Below are 13,318 nucleotides of genomic sequence, written 5' to 3' on the forward strand. Positions count from 1 at the left end.
TGGCCGCTTTAAAAGGGCCGTGCCCGCCTCTGATAGGCCGGCGGGGGGCGGGGTTGCGTCGCGATTGGCTGGGGACCGGGGGTGAAGGCGGAAGCGCACGGCGCCGGCGGCGGCCATGAGCCGGTTCGGGGGTCGCATGCACGAGTACCCGGCCTTGTCCATCGACCGCTTCGATCACCACAACCTGCGCGCCCGCGCCTTCTTCCTGTCGCACTGCCACAAGGGTGAGCGGCCGCGAGGGACCGGGAGCGTCCCGGGGTGCGCCACACCTCCCCTACACCCCAGTGACCGCCGTGCCTCTCTCTCTCCCCCCAGATCACATGAAGGGGCTGCGGGCGCCCGCCCTGAAGAGCAGGCTGGAGGGCAGGTACGGCGGAGGATGAGGGGGGACGGGACCGGCAGCGCTGAGGGGGAGGCGGCTGGTGCGCGGCAAAGCGTGGGCAAAACAGCTTGAGGAGCTGCCGTAGGTTATAAGTCACAGCAAGGACACATTCCTCTAGACCAGGATGCTCCAAGCTCCGTTCAGCCTGGCCTTGAACACTCCCAGGGATGGGGCAGCCACAGCTTCTCTGGGCGAGCTATGCCAGTGTATAATCCACCTCACTATACGAAGTTTTTCCCTTTTATCTACCTAAGCTTTCAATTTAAAGTGATTCTCCTCTATCCTTGTAAGATGTCCCTCTCCATCATTCTTATAAGCCCCCTTTAAGTATTGAATGATGGCAATATTGAAGGCTCCCCAGAGCCTTCTCCTCTCTATGCTGAACAACACCAACTCTCTCAGCCTGTCTCCATAGGAGAAATAAGTGATCCAGCCCTTGGATCATTTTTGTGGCCTCCTCTGGACCTACTCCAACAGGTCCCTGTCCTTCCTGTGCTGAGGACCCCAGAGCTGGATGCAGCACTCCAGGTGGGGTCTCACAAGGGCAGAGCAGAGGGGGAGAATCATCTCCTTCGGCCTGCTGGTGATGCAGCCCAGGATGCAGTTGACTTTCTGGGCTGTGAGTGCACACTGCAGGCTCATGTTCATTTTTTCATCCAGTAGGACCCACAAGACCTTCTCCACAGGGCTGCTCTTGATCCATTCATACCACAGTCTGTATTAATGCTGAGATTACCCAAACTCAGGTGCACTTGGCCTTGTGGAACTTCATAAGGATCTCTGCTGTTACTCCCTGGAAGTGCACACTGACAGTGCTGTCTGTGCTTGTGCTGTGAAGAAGGCCAGCAAGTTGAGGGAGACAATTGTTCTACTCTGGCCAGTACTTGTGAGACTTCTTTTTGGAGTATTTAGTCCCGTCCTAGGCTCCCCTGGACAAAAAAACACCCGACAGGTGTTTGGAGCAGGATCACCACGCTGTTCTGGGGCAGGAGTGTGTGATGTGTGAGGAGAGCCTGAGCACTGGATGTCTGCAGCTGTGGGAGTAGGAGTCAGCTGTGTGTCACTGTTTGCAGGTAGGGATAGAGAAGATGGAGCCAGACTCTTCTTGGAGGTGCATAACAAAAGGGCAAGGGACACATTTTTCACCATGAGGGTGGTCAAACATGGGAATGGGCCCAGGGAGGTTGTGGGATAGCTCCCTGGCACTTTTCATTTATTAGAGTAGATGTTGCCTCTCCTCAGATGCAAGCAGAGAATATCTTTTTGCTCATCAGGTCTCTGCACTGTGCACAAGATTAATAGGGAGTATTCTAAGTTCTGCTGAATGCTGACTGCCCCAAACACCTGATCCAGGGGTGTGGGTATAGCAACAGAAACATGTACACCTGTACATGTGACCACTTCATTTGTGTCTACAAAAATCCATGCAGGCATGGGTACACAGAGGTAAGTTTGGATTTGCTGTGTGGAAGGAAAGCCTGCAGGCTTCCTGTTCTGCAGGTCTCTTCACATGAGAGAGTGTTCTGAGCACAGGTTTTGATGTGCTGGGTGCCAGGTGCTGATGTGTCGTTAGATTGTTCCTTGCCTCTACTTTAAAACACACTTCTCTCTGCTTTTTGTCTCCTCACAGCTTGAAAGTTAAACTATACTGCTCACCAGTAACTAAGGAATTGCTGTTGTCTAACTGGAAATACAAGTTTTGGGAGAATCATATTGTGAGTTTGTGTTTATTTTTAAATTAACGTTTTCCAAGCAGTGATTCTAGGAAAGAAGAAGCTTCTGCTCCTCAGAAATGCCTAAATGTTGGTGTCGATACAATGTTTCAGGTCTTAAGTATTTCCAACAATGTGTCTTTTCTGCTGCTTGCTGTGTGGGATTGGTTTATTGATGTTTAATTATTTTTCCCTTCTCATGAGTTTTTCCTTTCCTCTCACCCTCAGCTTTACATGGCCATCATCTTTACATTGATCATTTGTATCTCTGTATTCATTTCCTTACCCTGCTCATGTGTTTTTGCTCCTGTCCTTAATTAATTTCTCTTTTGCTTAATTTAAAATCTCTTACTGCTTGGAGAATATATAACCTGTAGTTATATTATTTTCCTTTTGCTTTTTGGAAAATGGACTATCTCTAAAATGAAAACGTTTTAATGATGTGAAGTCACTGAAGAACTAAATCAGTTTACATGATTTCCACTGTTTGGAGCCAAACTTCAAGGGATCAGTATCATGTCCAGGTGTGACTTGTAGTTATTTCCTTCCCTTTGCAGACACAGGCAACATGAAATTGAATGTGGTTTTTTTTACAGAAATAAAAATAATCTCTTCTGCACAAACACAGGAATCCATGTTCCCTGTGGTCTGTGGGCTCTCTTGGTAACAGGGGGCAGTGGGAAGTGCTGTAGCACAGATCTGTCTTAGAAAGATCCACTGCCATGCTCTAGGACTGGGATGTCTTGGGTCTTGCAATCATCCAAAATAAGGCATATGATCCAGCCACAGAAAGAAGAGCTGTTGCTGTAATAAGTCCCACATGCTCTAACTTTTTTAGGTATGTACACCTTGGTTGAGGCATCTCCATTTCATTTTTAGACAACTTTTAGGACACTTTTTTTCCCACTGGAAATGGAAATTCATGACTATGGGAAAATTACTTTGATTTTACAGGCTTAGCAATAACCACAGTGAGTGCTAGAGATATCTAGATAATGAATACCAGCCAAAACCATGAAACACAATGTCCAGTAAATCCTATAATGCAATTAATCATTTTGTTACAGGTTGCACTGGAAGTTGAAACTCCAACTCAGATTTCTTTAGTAGATGAAACATCTGGTGAGGTAAGTTCCAGGAAAAAAAGATTCATATATTAGTAATGGACAGTAATGCTGTTTATATGAGTATGGGAAACACCTTACCTGTAACATCCTAAGAGGATAAGCTATTTTTAAAATGCATGTTACCCTCCTCTCGTGGATGTGCAGCCAATGAATTCTGTTGCCTTGCTTTGTTCTTACAATCATAGCATTCTTTTGGTAATGCCTTTCCAGGGCATTACCAGCTTACCTATTGCTCCTGTGATTTTTTTTTCACTTTGTATCTTCTGGCTTATTTTAATTAACAAGCTTTAAATGCAAAATGTTAAGATCTAGTAGAGGATCTCCACACAAAGTGTATCCCAAGATGCCATTTCCATGGTGCTCGTGGGTGCTTGGTAGATGGGAGGCTGCCCAGAAAGCCAAATGTGTCCTGGGCTGCATCACAGGAACTGTGGGCAGCAGGTTGAGGGAGGGGGTTCTGTTTCTCTGCTCTGCTCTGAGGAGACCCCACCTGGAGTGCTGTGTCCAGCTCTGGAGTCCCCAATACAGGAAAGACATGGACCTGTTAGAGCAGGTCCAGAGGATGGCTACCAAAAAGGGGAAGGGCTACATCTGAGGGAAGGTTGAGAGTTGGGGTTGCTCAGCCTGGAGAAGAGAAGGCTCTGGGGAGACCTTTCAGTACTTTAAGGGGGCTTATAAGAAAAATGGGGAAAGACATTTTAGTAGGGCTTGTAGGGACAGAACAAGGGGTGGTAGATTTACACTAAAAGAGGGTTGATTCAGACTAGATACAAGGAAGAAGTTTTTTACAATGAATATCGTGAAACACTGGAACAGGTTGCCCAGAGAGGTGGTGGATATCCCATCCCTGGAAACATTCAGTTTCAGGATAGATGAGACTGAGCAATCCAATCTAGTTGAAGATGTCCTTGCCCGGGGCAGGGGTGTTGGACTGGATGAACTTTAAAGGTTCCTTCCAGCCTAAACTATTCTGTGATTCTGTACTTGCTCACCAGGAACTAGGGAATTAGGACTGTCTTATGTCCAACTTGCTTTATAGGTACCTTACAATACTTGGTCCTTTCTTCAGACATGACAGGATGCTCGTTGCTCTTTAGTGCTTGTTGCAATGTGAAGAGACTCTTGATTTAAATGCTAAATTCTTCAAGAGGCTGTGGAGAGTAATGTGTTACTTTCATTGTGCTGATAAAAGTACTGGTAGTACTTGCTACACTGTGTAAATAATGCTAACCCATCTCTTCCAGAAAGAAGATGTAGTGGTGACACTTCTGCCAGCTGGTCACTGTCCAGGTTCAGTCATGTATGTACTTTCAATGCTCTAAATGTTTCTGCTGAGAGATCTGTCCTGTAGAGTTCTCACTGAGTACTGTTTTGGGTTGTGGTGTTGGTTTTTTTTTTTTCCAACTAGAAGAAGCTAATGAATTTAAAATTCTTACTTGGAGGAAATACTATTGTGGCCCACCACCTTTGATGAAGGTTGGAAAACCACAGTACTATCTGGGATCTGTCCAGATGGAAGTTGTTACCTTGGTGGGGCAGATTACTTTTCCCTGTGCCTGAGTGATTTCAGCTGTACTTAAAAATTACATACAAAACTGTTATTGAAAATAAATCCTCCGTTTCTTGAGTATGACATTAAAAAGAAGGTGCCCAGCTCTAGATACAGCTGCCCAATAGATGCCTTTGGCTCCAACAGACAGCTGGGCCACCCTCATTGATTTTGTGAGGCTTTTGTCTTCAACTCTGACTGGGCCAGGCACAGGTTACTTTCCAGACATACTGTGTCTGATTTTTTTGTTTTATCTGAAATTACTGTAGAACCAAGTTGAGCCCAGTGTTTCTATTACAGGTTAGTCAATGGCGACTGCCCTAAGCAAGGTAACAAATCACCACCTGCCATTTAATGCTTTATTTTGCTGCATTTGACCCAGCTGTTGCTGTTTGCAGGTTTCTGTTTGAAGGTGAGAATGGCACTGTGCTGTACACAGGGGATTTCAGACTTGCAAAGGGAGAAGCAGCCAGAATGGAGCTTTTGCATTCAGGGACCAGGTGAGCTATCGGTGGGATTTAGAAAGAATAAAAGATTATATGGCATGGACAATTCAGGAATAATGTACTAATTTTTTCCTCATTTTTTATTCTGGATTAAATATAATTGCAATGCTGCAGTTACAAAACCCCTTTGATTTGTTCTTCATAATACAGAGGTAGATTTGCTTCCTTTTGAAAAGAGAAAGTGGTGAGTCTTAGTACTGTGATGCAATATTCCCTCTGATATCACATTTCTCTCCTCCAGAGTAAAAGACATCCAGAGTGTGTATTTGGACACTACTTTTTGTGATCCCAAATTTTATCACATACCAAGCCGGGTAAGTCCAAATAAGCTGTGAGAGGAAAGGTCCTTAAAACTGCTGATTAATTAACCATCCCTTTTTTATGTAACTCTTGCAAGACAATGCCATTTTGCATTTCCAAATTGCGACACATAGAAAGTATCTTCAAAGATGATTCACAGCATTTTCTACACTTTTCAGGAGGAATGTTTAAATGGGATCTTGGAGTTAGTGCGAAGCTGGACCTCACTGTCCCGCTGTCATGTTGTGTGGCTGAACTGCAAAGCTGCTTATGGATATGAATATTTATTCGTAAACCTCAGTGAGGAACTCGGAATCAAGGTAATGTTTCTATGATTGTTGCTTTGGAATAGATCCTCAGTAATGATTGTGGCCAGTCACCGAGCTGGCAGTGGCTGTTCAGAGGGCTGCTGTGTGTTATAGATGTGCCTGCTTTCATTAACTGCCCTTAAGAAGCTGCAGTTGTGCTCAGAATGAGTTAACTAGTTGATTCCAGTCTGGAGCAGAATCACAGAATATGCTGAGTTGGAAGGGATCATTGGAAGGATCATTGAGTCTAGCCCTTAGCCCTGCACGGGACCGTCCCCAAAAGTCACACCATGTGCCTGAAAGTATCATCCAAATGCTTCTCGAACTCTGACTGTCCAGGCTTGGTGCTGTGACCACTTCCCTGGGGAACCTGTTCCACTTCCTAACCACCCTCTGGGTGAAGAACCTTTTTCTAATATCCAACCTAAACCTCCCCTGACACAACTTCAGGCCATTCCCTCCTGTCCTGTCTTTGGTGACCACAGAGAAGACATCAGACTGCCCTTCCTCTTCCCCTCACAAGGAAGTTGTAGATTGCAATGACATCTGTACTTTCCAAACAGAAGTTAATTCCCAGTTTTCCAGCTCCGTGTTTACCTCTCTCCCTTTTATCTTGTGAATGATAAAAGCCATTTACATACAACATTAATAGTGAGCAGATATATTCTGACTTTCTGATTATATTCTTCCCTCCTCAGCATAAGAGATATGTTCTACTTCTTCTAGATGTCCAAATTTTGGCTCACACGTCTCTGTTTGGACGTTATTAGTGGGAGTAGTTTTTAAATGCCTCCTCGTATTTGGGGAGAGCAGAAGCACATCTATGCAGAAGCTCGAGCTGCAGCCTGGCAAACACACTGAGATAATGAAGAGTAAACTCTGCCTTTCTCTAGGTGCACACGAACAAACCTGATATGTTCAGGAACATGCCAGAAATCCTGTGCCATCTCACTACAGACCGACACACTCAGATCCATGCCTGTCGACATCCTTGGGTGTGTATCATTCTGCAGAGCCTCTGCTAACTTTGCTGTGAAAGTGCGGCTATAGGTGCTGTGTTTTGGGCTTGTTGTGCTAATGAAGACTGGTGAAATGGTGGCTTAATGTAAAGAAGAGTGAGAACTTTAGTTAGCAGGTTGAAGTTTTAAAAAAAAAAAAGAAAAAAGGGAAAAATATATTAGCTTATGCTGGAAATAGTTTAATTGTATTTGAAACCTGAAAATTGTATTAAGTGAAGTAAAACAAGCAGCAGATTAGATCAGTTGGGTATTATCCATTTAAATGTATCAAAAGCAGCTCAGATAATGCCTGCTGCAGCCATGCACTGTGTGGTTGTAGCACATGGCCTTCCCTTTCCAGGATGTCTGTCAAGCTGGAGGCTCCAACTTGGAGGAGCTGAGGTAGAAGCAGAGATGTCACTTTGGGGCATTGGTCTCTATGACTGATTTGCTTTGCCATCTGCACTAAGGAAGCAATGTGCAGAGTGTTTCAAGGGAGTTGGAAGTGAGAGATCTTGGTCTGCCTAAATACTATGTTGCCTAATTTCTTGGAGGGGAAAAAACTGTCCCTGTTGCACTTAATTTTATCTTGCATTGGGCAGGATGATGACTGCTTCCGAGGGAACAGACTGCCCTGTGGGCTGACTTGCCGAAGTGGAACTCCTTTGCACATAATCAGCATCAAACCCTCCACTATATGGTTTGGGGAAAGGATCAAGAAAACCAATGTAATCGTGAGGTGAGCATTTGGGCCACACAGAAACCTGTTGTTTGAGAAACATATCTTAACTGACACTTGTATACTTAAATCTCAAAATGGACTTTAAGAGCAGGTTATGCTTGACTGTTGACTGAGGATGAAGAGCAGTTATCTAATTTTTATGCCACCTCTGTTTTTTAGGACTGGGGAAAGAACATACAGAGCTTGTTTCTCTTTCCACTCTTCATACAGCGAGGTTTGTATACTTGTAGTTCTGAATATACAATGATTAAGAAAACATAAAGGAGATTTGATTGTTCTGGAGTGAATGACATGACCTGACACAAAAAAAAATCTTGTCAATAATAAGACATAAGGGGATAAGAAGTCCTGATGCTGAAGATAGAGAAACATGTTTTAGTATAGCTGCAGAGTAGTATATTAAAGAAGGGCAGGATTACAAGCCTATTTTTTGTTCTCTGTTCTCAGCATATAGGTCATAAGTTTGCTGCCTGCCTTTGTATTTTAGATTATTGTGTAACTATGCAATGCTTAAAGCATGGAGTTTTGGTTTTCAATACATTGTTTATCTACCGTGACTCAGTTTTGGGTAGGTTTGCCTTCTATTTCCCTGCCCACACATGTAAACAGAATTTTCTCACATCCTATCTGCCACTGCTACTCCTCTTTCTGTGTTAGGGAATAAAAGGAAATTGGTCGTGGCAGCATCCTCCCCAGAGGATTTAATGTGACTCAATCCAGTTCTAAAAACACTTCTCTCTCCTAAAAAACTGAAACTGGATCAGCGCCAATAAGGAACCTAACAAAGCCTTTCCTCATACAAAATGGAGATTATTCAGAGCCCCAGGAAGACAGTCCTCTTTTTAAGATCCTGTTTAAGTTTTAGTTTGCTCTTCCATAAGGAATTTTAAATGGAGGTATTAGCATAGTACACACAACGTGACAGGTTTACTGGTGGAATATGGGGGGTAGTGTAACTGTAACACTCCTTCTTCCACGTGCAAAAATAGATGGGCCCTGCTGTCTGTACAGATAGGAGTGTAATCTGCAACCTGCAAGTGTTTCCAGTGCTCAGCGCTGACAAAGCCTCAGCTGGAGTGGAGTGCTGCAAACTGAACACAATTCTTCAAGAAATTTTCTGTCTGGAGAGCATCCAGAAGAGAACAGAGTAAGGCTTGGAAAAACTGATGTGTTTTGTCAAAATGGGCTTTTACAGGGGACTGAAGGGAGACTTTAGGAAAAGTCTCCGAGGAAGGGCATACCTGATCTGCACACATAGGGACTTGAAGTCCAGTAAGAAAAATGCAGGTTTGAAAATATTGACAGCAGTAAGGACAGGGAAGTGCTGGATCACATTCCAAATCTGTCCAGCCTTTTTTTTCAGAGATAGTGATGGTCTGTAGAAGTTGATGATTGCAGTGAGGTGTTAGGTGAGGCTGACTTTTCAGAATCCTTTCACACTTGTTTCTTGTTCCAGAGCTATCCACTTGGATAGAGTTTAGCTCATGGGTCGCATTGGTCTTTACACGAGACCAGTGGTTGTAGTTTTTGGTATTCTTGCATCAGTGCTGCCTTTAAGTGAAATTCTTAACTGTTGATGTAACTTATCAAATTGCTTCTTCTCTGGAATTTAGATTAAGGATTTCCTGAGCTATATCTGTCCTGTGAATGTGTATCCCAACGTACTGCCACTGGGTGGGACAGAGGACAAAGTAATGGAAATGTAAGTGACAAATGGCTGCTGGATGGAGGTGGTCCAAACTCTCTTCTTGTGAGGACAACTTCCCTCCTGAATTCTGGCCTCTCAGAAGGGGCACTGCCTTTTGCTTTACTGGTCTTATAATTCTTTTTTCTTTTTTTCCTCTATATTCAGTGCCACAGATTTGAGCTTTCTGAAGCACACTTGTATGCTGAGTTAAGTGTGAGAGTTTGTATTCCACACACTACTTCTATCTATGTGTAGAGGCTTTCCTGCTGGTAAACTCTGGAAGCTGAATACACATTCATCTCACTGTGTTCTGTGACCCATTTCTATTTCATTGCAACTTCTCAGAAGTTTCTTTTAAAAAGGGTTTCCTTGAGGTCTTGAACACCTCCCCTCTGCATCAGAGGCCAGTTCTCTTGCAGGTGTTGGCAGCTTAGAAAGCACTCTCACAGAGCAGGAGAGCAGTGGTGTCACTCAGTCTGAACAAAACCAGGACTCCTTTTTCTGTTCCTTTTTTCTTTTCCTCCTTAATTAAGAAAGGAAACTTTATACTTATCAGTTATTGAATAAAACTGCAGTCAGATTTTGAACCCTCTCATCTTGTCTCATTAAGCAAGGAACTACAAGATAGCTTCCAAATGACGTACATGTTTTAAGGTAAATATGTTGAAATGACAGATCTCTACCTTTAAGCTGCTCAAGCTCACCAGTGAATCAAAAGCTTTGACCTAGGTATTGCTGCCTTTGCTTTAACATTTTTGCTGCAGTGCCTGTGAAAGGCATAGAGCAGTGTACTTATATCAAGTTAAAAGTTTTACTTCTGCTCCTGAAAGTGTCTGCTGTGTTCTAAACATAATTGCTTTTCTCATTCCCCTCAGATTAAAGCCATTATGCAGGTCATACAGGAGAAACACGGAACCCAGGTACAAGCCCTTAGGAACACTGAAGAGAGTCCACAAGAGAGAATTATCTGATACAGGTAAAGGTTTTGATGGTGCTACTGCACCTTAAGTGAGAGTCTGAGACTAAGCAGAGGTGCCAAAAGCCTCAGTGTTCACCACAGTCTGTCTTTGTGTTCAAAACAACAATTGGAAAGGAAAAATATAAATTAACTTTGGATTTTAAGAGCACTAATTGTGTAAAAACACACTTGTTTGCAGTCTTAAAATGTAGTTGCTGCTCAACAGCCCTTTCAGTCTTTGGATAGAGTTCCTTCCCAGAGTCCTGAACCAGCCCTAGGAAAGCTTGTTCTAACTGCCCCTCTGTGAGGCACTGAGCTGGACAAGGCATGGCAAACACTGTCAGTAACGTCCTGCAAAGTCTCCAGCTGGGTTAAAGAACTTTTTCCTCAATTTATACTAAATGAATTTTTATTAAAACTTTGCTCTCAACGAGATTTTAGCAGAGATGTGAGCTTTTCTTAGTGACTTTCTTTTTCTGTTCGTTTCCTGACAGATGAAGATGATCTCTTTGATTCAGAATTAACTTCTGCAAGGCCTAAGATTCCAAAACAGCAGACAGGAGAGAGCAGGCCATCCAGCACAGGACAGTCTGAAAATGCTGAAGGAAATATTAATGAGAGCACAGAAAGTTACAAAGCAACCACAACTTACACCTCCCTCCAGGTAGATTTTGTGGACTGTGAGGAATCAAATGATGATGATGATGATGATGATGAAAAAGATGATGAAGAAGAATCTGAAAAAAATACAGTTCAACTTCTTTCCCATGAGCCAGATGCCACTTCCACAGCAAATTTCAGTGGAGTAACTAGTGACCAACAGGACTCTAATGCCGATGTCCCTCGCTGGGATGAATTCTTTATGTGTAATAAGTTAGAGGAAAGCTCTGAAAATGAGGACAACATCCCATCTTCAGCAGATGCTGGTGGGTCCCAGTCACTCTTCAGCGATTCGGATGGAGTAAGTGACTCAACACACATCTCCTCTCAAAATTCTTCTCAGTCAACACACATATCAGAGCAGGGGAGCCAGGGCTGGGACAGCCAAATGGACACAGTGCTTATCACCTCCCAGGAGAGAAGTGCCCTGGACTTCAGCAAAGGTGGGAGCAGAGCAGTTGTTCCTGTGCTGCAGGAGACTGCCAGGGACAGTCAGCCGGAGAGTAGCAGGGGGAAGCCACCAGGGCAGAGCAGACCCTGTGTCTATGATGGTGCCTGTGACTTGAAAAGCAAGGGCTGTGAGAAAGCTGCAGAGACTGGCACTGCTCGTGTTCAGGATGCGCTGGTGGAACTAAGTGACAGCTCAAGGACTCCTGACCTGGAGCTGAGGAGGGACTCCCAGAGCTCCTCTGACTTCGAAATTCCCTTGACTCCTGGTGCTGAAGTGCCTCAGCCAGATAAACTGTACCATTTATACGAGAAGCTTGCAGCAGGGGAAAACATACTCAGTGAGAAAAAAGTCTCCTGAGGACAGATATAACTGATTACATTGTGATGATACTCAAAATGTTTATTAATACCCGAATTCTTTTTCTCTTTAATGCCAATTACTATATGCAGCTATGCTGACTCATGCAATTTTTTTTTTCAGAAATATCTTACTGTCAGAACTAGGAATTTGTAGTCTGTGTAACTTTATTGTTCCTTCCATGAAATACTAAAAACTAAGTATTCCTAGGAGGGACTGTAAAAGCATTCTACCTCCCGAGGTTCATTTCTCCAGGACTGTAAGTAGACAAAAAGTGGACCAGACAAAAGTAAGCACAGGACACTAAATGAAATTTAGTGTTTATCATGAGCTCTAAGAGTTTGCCTTTGTAATGTGATCTCAGGTTTTAATAAAATACCACAGCTAACTGTGGGGAGGAACACATAGGAATGACCACATAAACAAGGCAGTATTATCACTATTATCACTATTTAATTAGTATTCACTGCAATTATTTTTAAAAACAACTGCAGAACAAATTAGAGAATTACTGAGAATGTGAGGGGGTTTTAGCTTGTTGTTAAATCAAATTGTTCAAGAAGTCTCTCTTTACACTGAGCAAGTGGTGTCATCTGACTTAACTCCTGAGTGAGGTACTACACACCACTGTCTATGCTTTAACTCCAACTCGTTGCATACAACTTGTCATCAGTTCCTTCATGTTTTGGTTTGTTCTGAATTGTTTTTCAGAAAAACTTTAAATCTTGTGGTTCCCAAGCCACCAGCCATGGCCTGCTCTGGCAACAGAAGGTAACCTGTTATCCCAGACAGGTGGTTGCATTACTTGAGGCTCCTGTACTACAAAATTTCACTTCCTCTGCAACATTCTTCAACTTCACTGAATTCTTTTTCAAATCAAGACAATATATTCTCTATACATGTGTGCCATCATAACTCTCTGTGCCAAAATTCTTAGGTTCTACCATGGAAATGTAATTCAGGTTTTAGTTAAACTGCAGTGCCTATAAAATAAACCACAGAAGTCATCTGAAAATCCCTGAGGTTTCCTATCCATGTGGTCTTAAATGCCAAAGAATTAAACAGACCTTTAACACAACATCTCTCCCCTCCAAGTGTGCCTTGAGTCTTTGTGCCATGTTTAGTGATATGTGAATGTTAAACCAGCCAGCATTCTGACACTGGGAACAGGGGCAGGAGGGGACAAAGCATTGCTCTGATCTACATATGATTTTAAGGATATTCAAGATCCATGTATTTCTTCACTGTCACCTTGTCCAGTGTTTGTGGGATTTGTTAATGTAATTTCCAAATGTGATTTATCAACTTTTGGGATTTTTTTAGCAAGCCTGAATGGAACTGCTGTTATAACTACTTATGTGAATAAAGTCAGAAAGAGCAGAACTTATTCTGTGGGCTTGTTTCATACCTGTACTTGTGCATGTAAGTTCAGGGCTGCCTTTACAGGGTGCTCAAATACACAGGAATCCAGGCTGCTTCAGGCAAGTTGACGGTGTAAATTTATACCACTTCTCACTAGCCCTAAACTGAAAACAGATGATTTCCTCATGGTTACTCTGCTGGAGTCTTTACAGGGCTAGA

At 43.2% G+C, this 13,318-nt stretch overlaps 1 protein-coding gene across 1 annotated transcript; it reads left to right on the forward strand.

Moving 5' to 3' along the window:
• Window positions 1-73: 73 nt before the first annotated feature.
• On the forward strand, window positions 74-13,120 carry DCLRE1C (DNA cross-link repair 1C). The gene is given in 15 exon segments (XM_064656459.1): window positions 74-224; window positions 316-367; window positions 2,013-2,097; window positions 3,162-3,221; window positions 4,466-4,521; window positions 5,169-5,270; window positions 5,518-5,590; window positions 5,756-5,896; window positions 6,778-6,879; window positions 7,485-7,621; window positions 7,784-7,838; window positions 9,238-9,326; window positions 10,187-10,287; window positions 10,764-11,716; window positions 11,718-13,120. Coding segments are annotated over 15 exon segments (2,151 nt in total). The 5' UTR covers window positions 74-115; the 3' UTR covers window positions 11,754-13,120.
• Window positions 13,121-13,318: the final 198 nt, after the last annotated feature.

The sequence above is a fragment of the Pseudopipra pipra genome, chromosome 5 (genome assembly GCF_036250125.1).
Source record: "Pseudopipra pipra isolate bDixPip1 chromosome 5, bDixPip1.hap1, whole genome shotgun sequence".
NCBI lineage: Eukaryota > Metazoa > Chordata > Aves > Passeriformes > Pipridae > Pseudopipra > Pseudopipra pipra.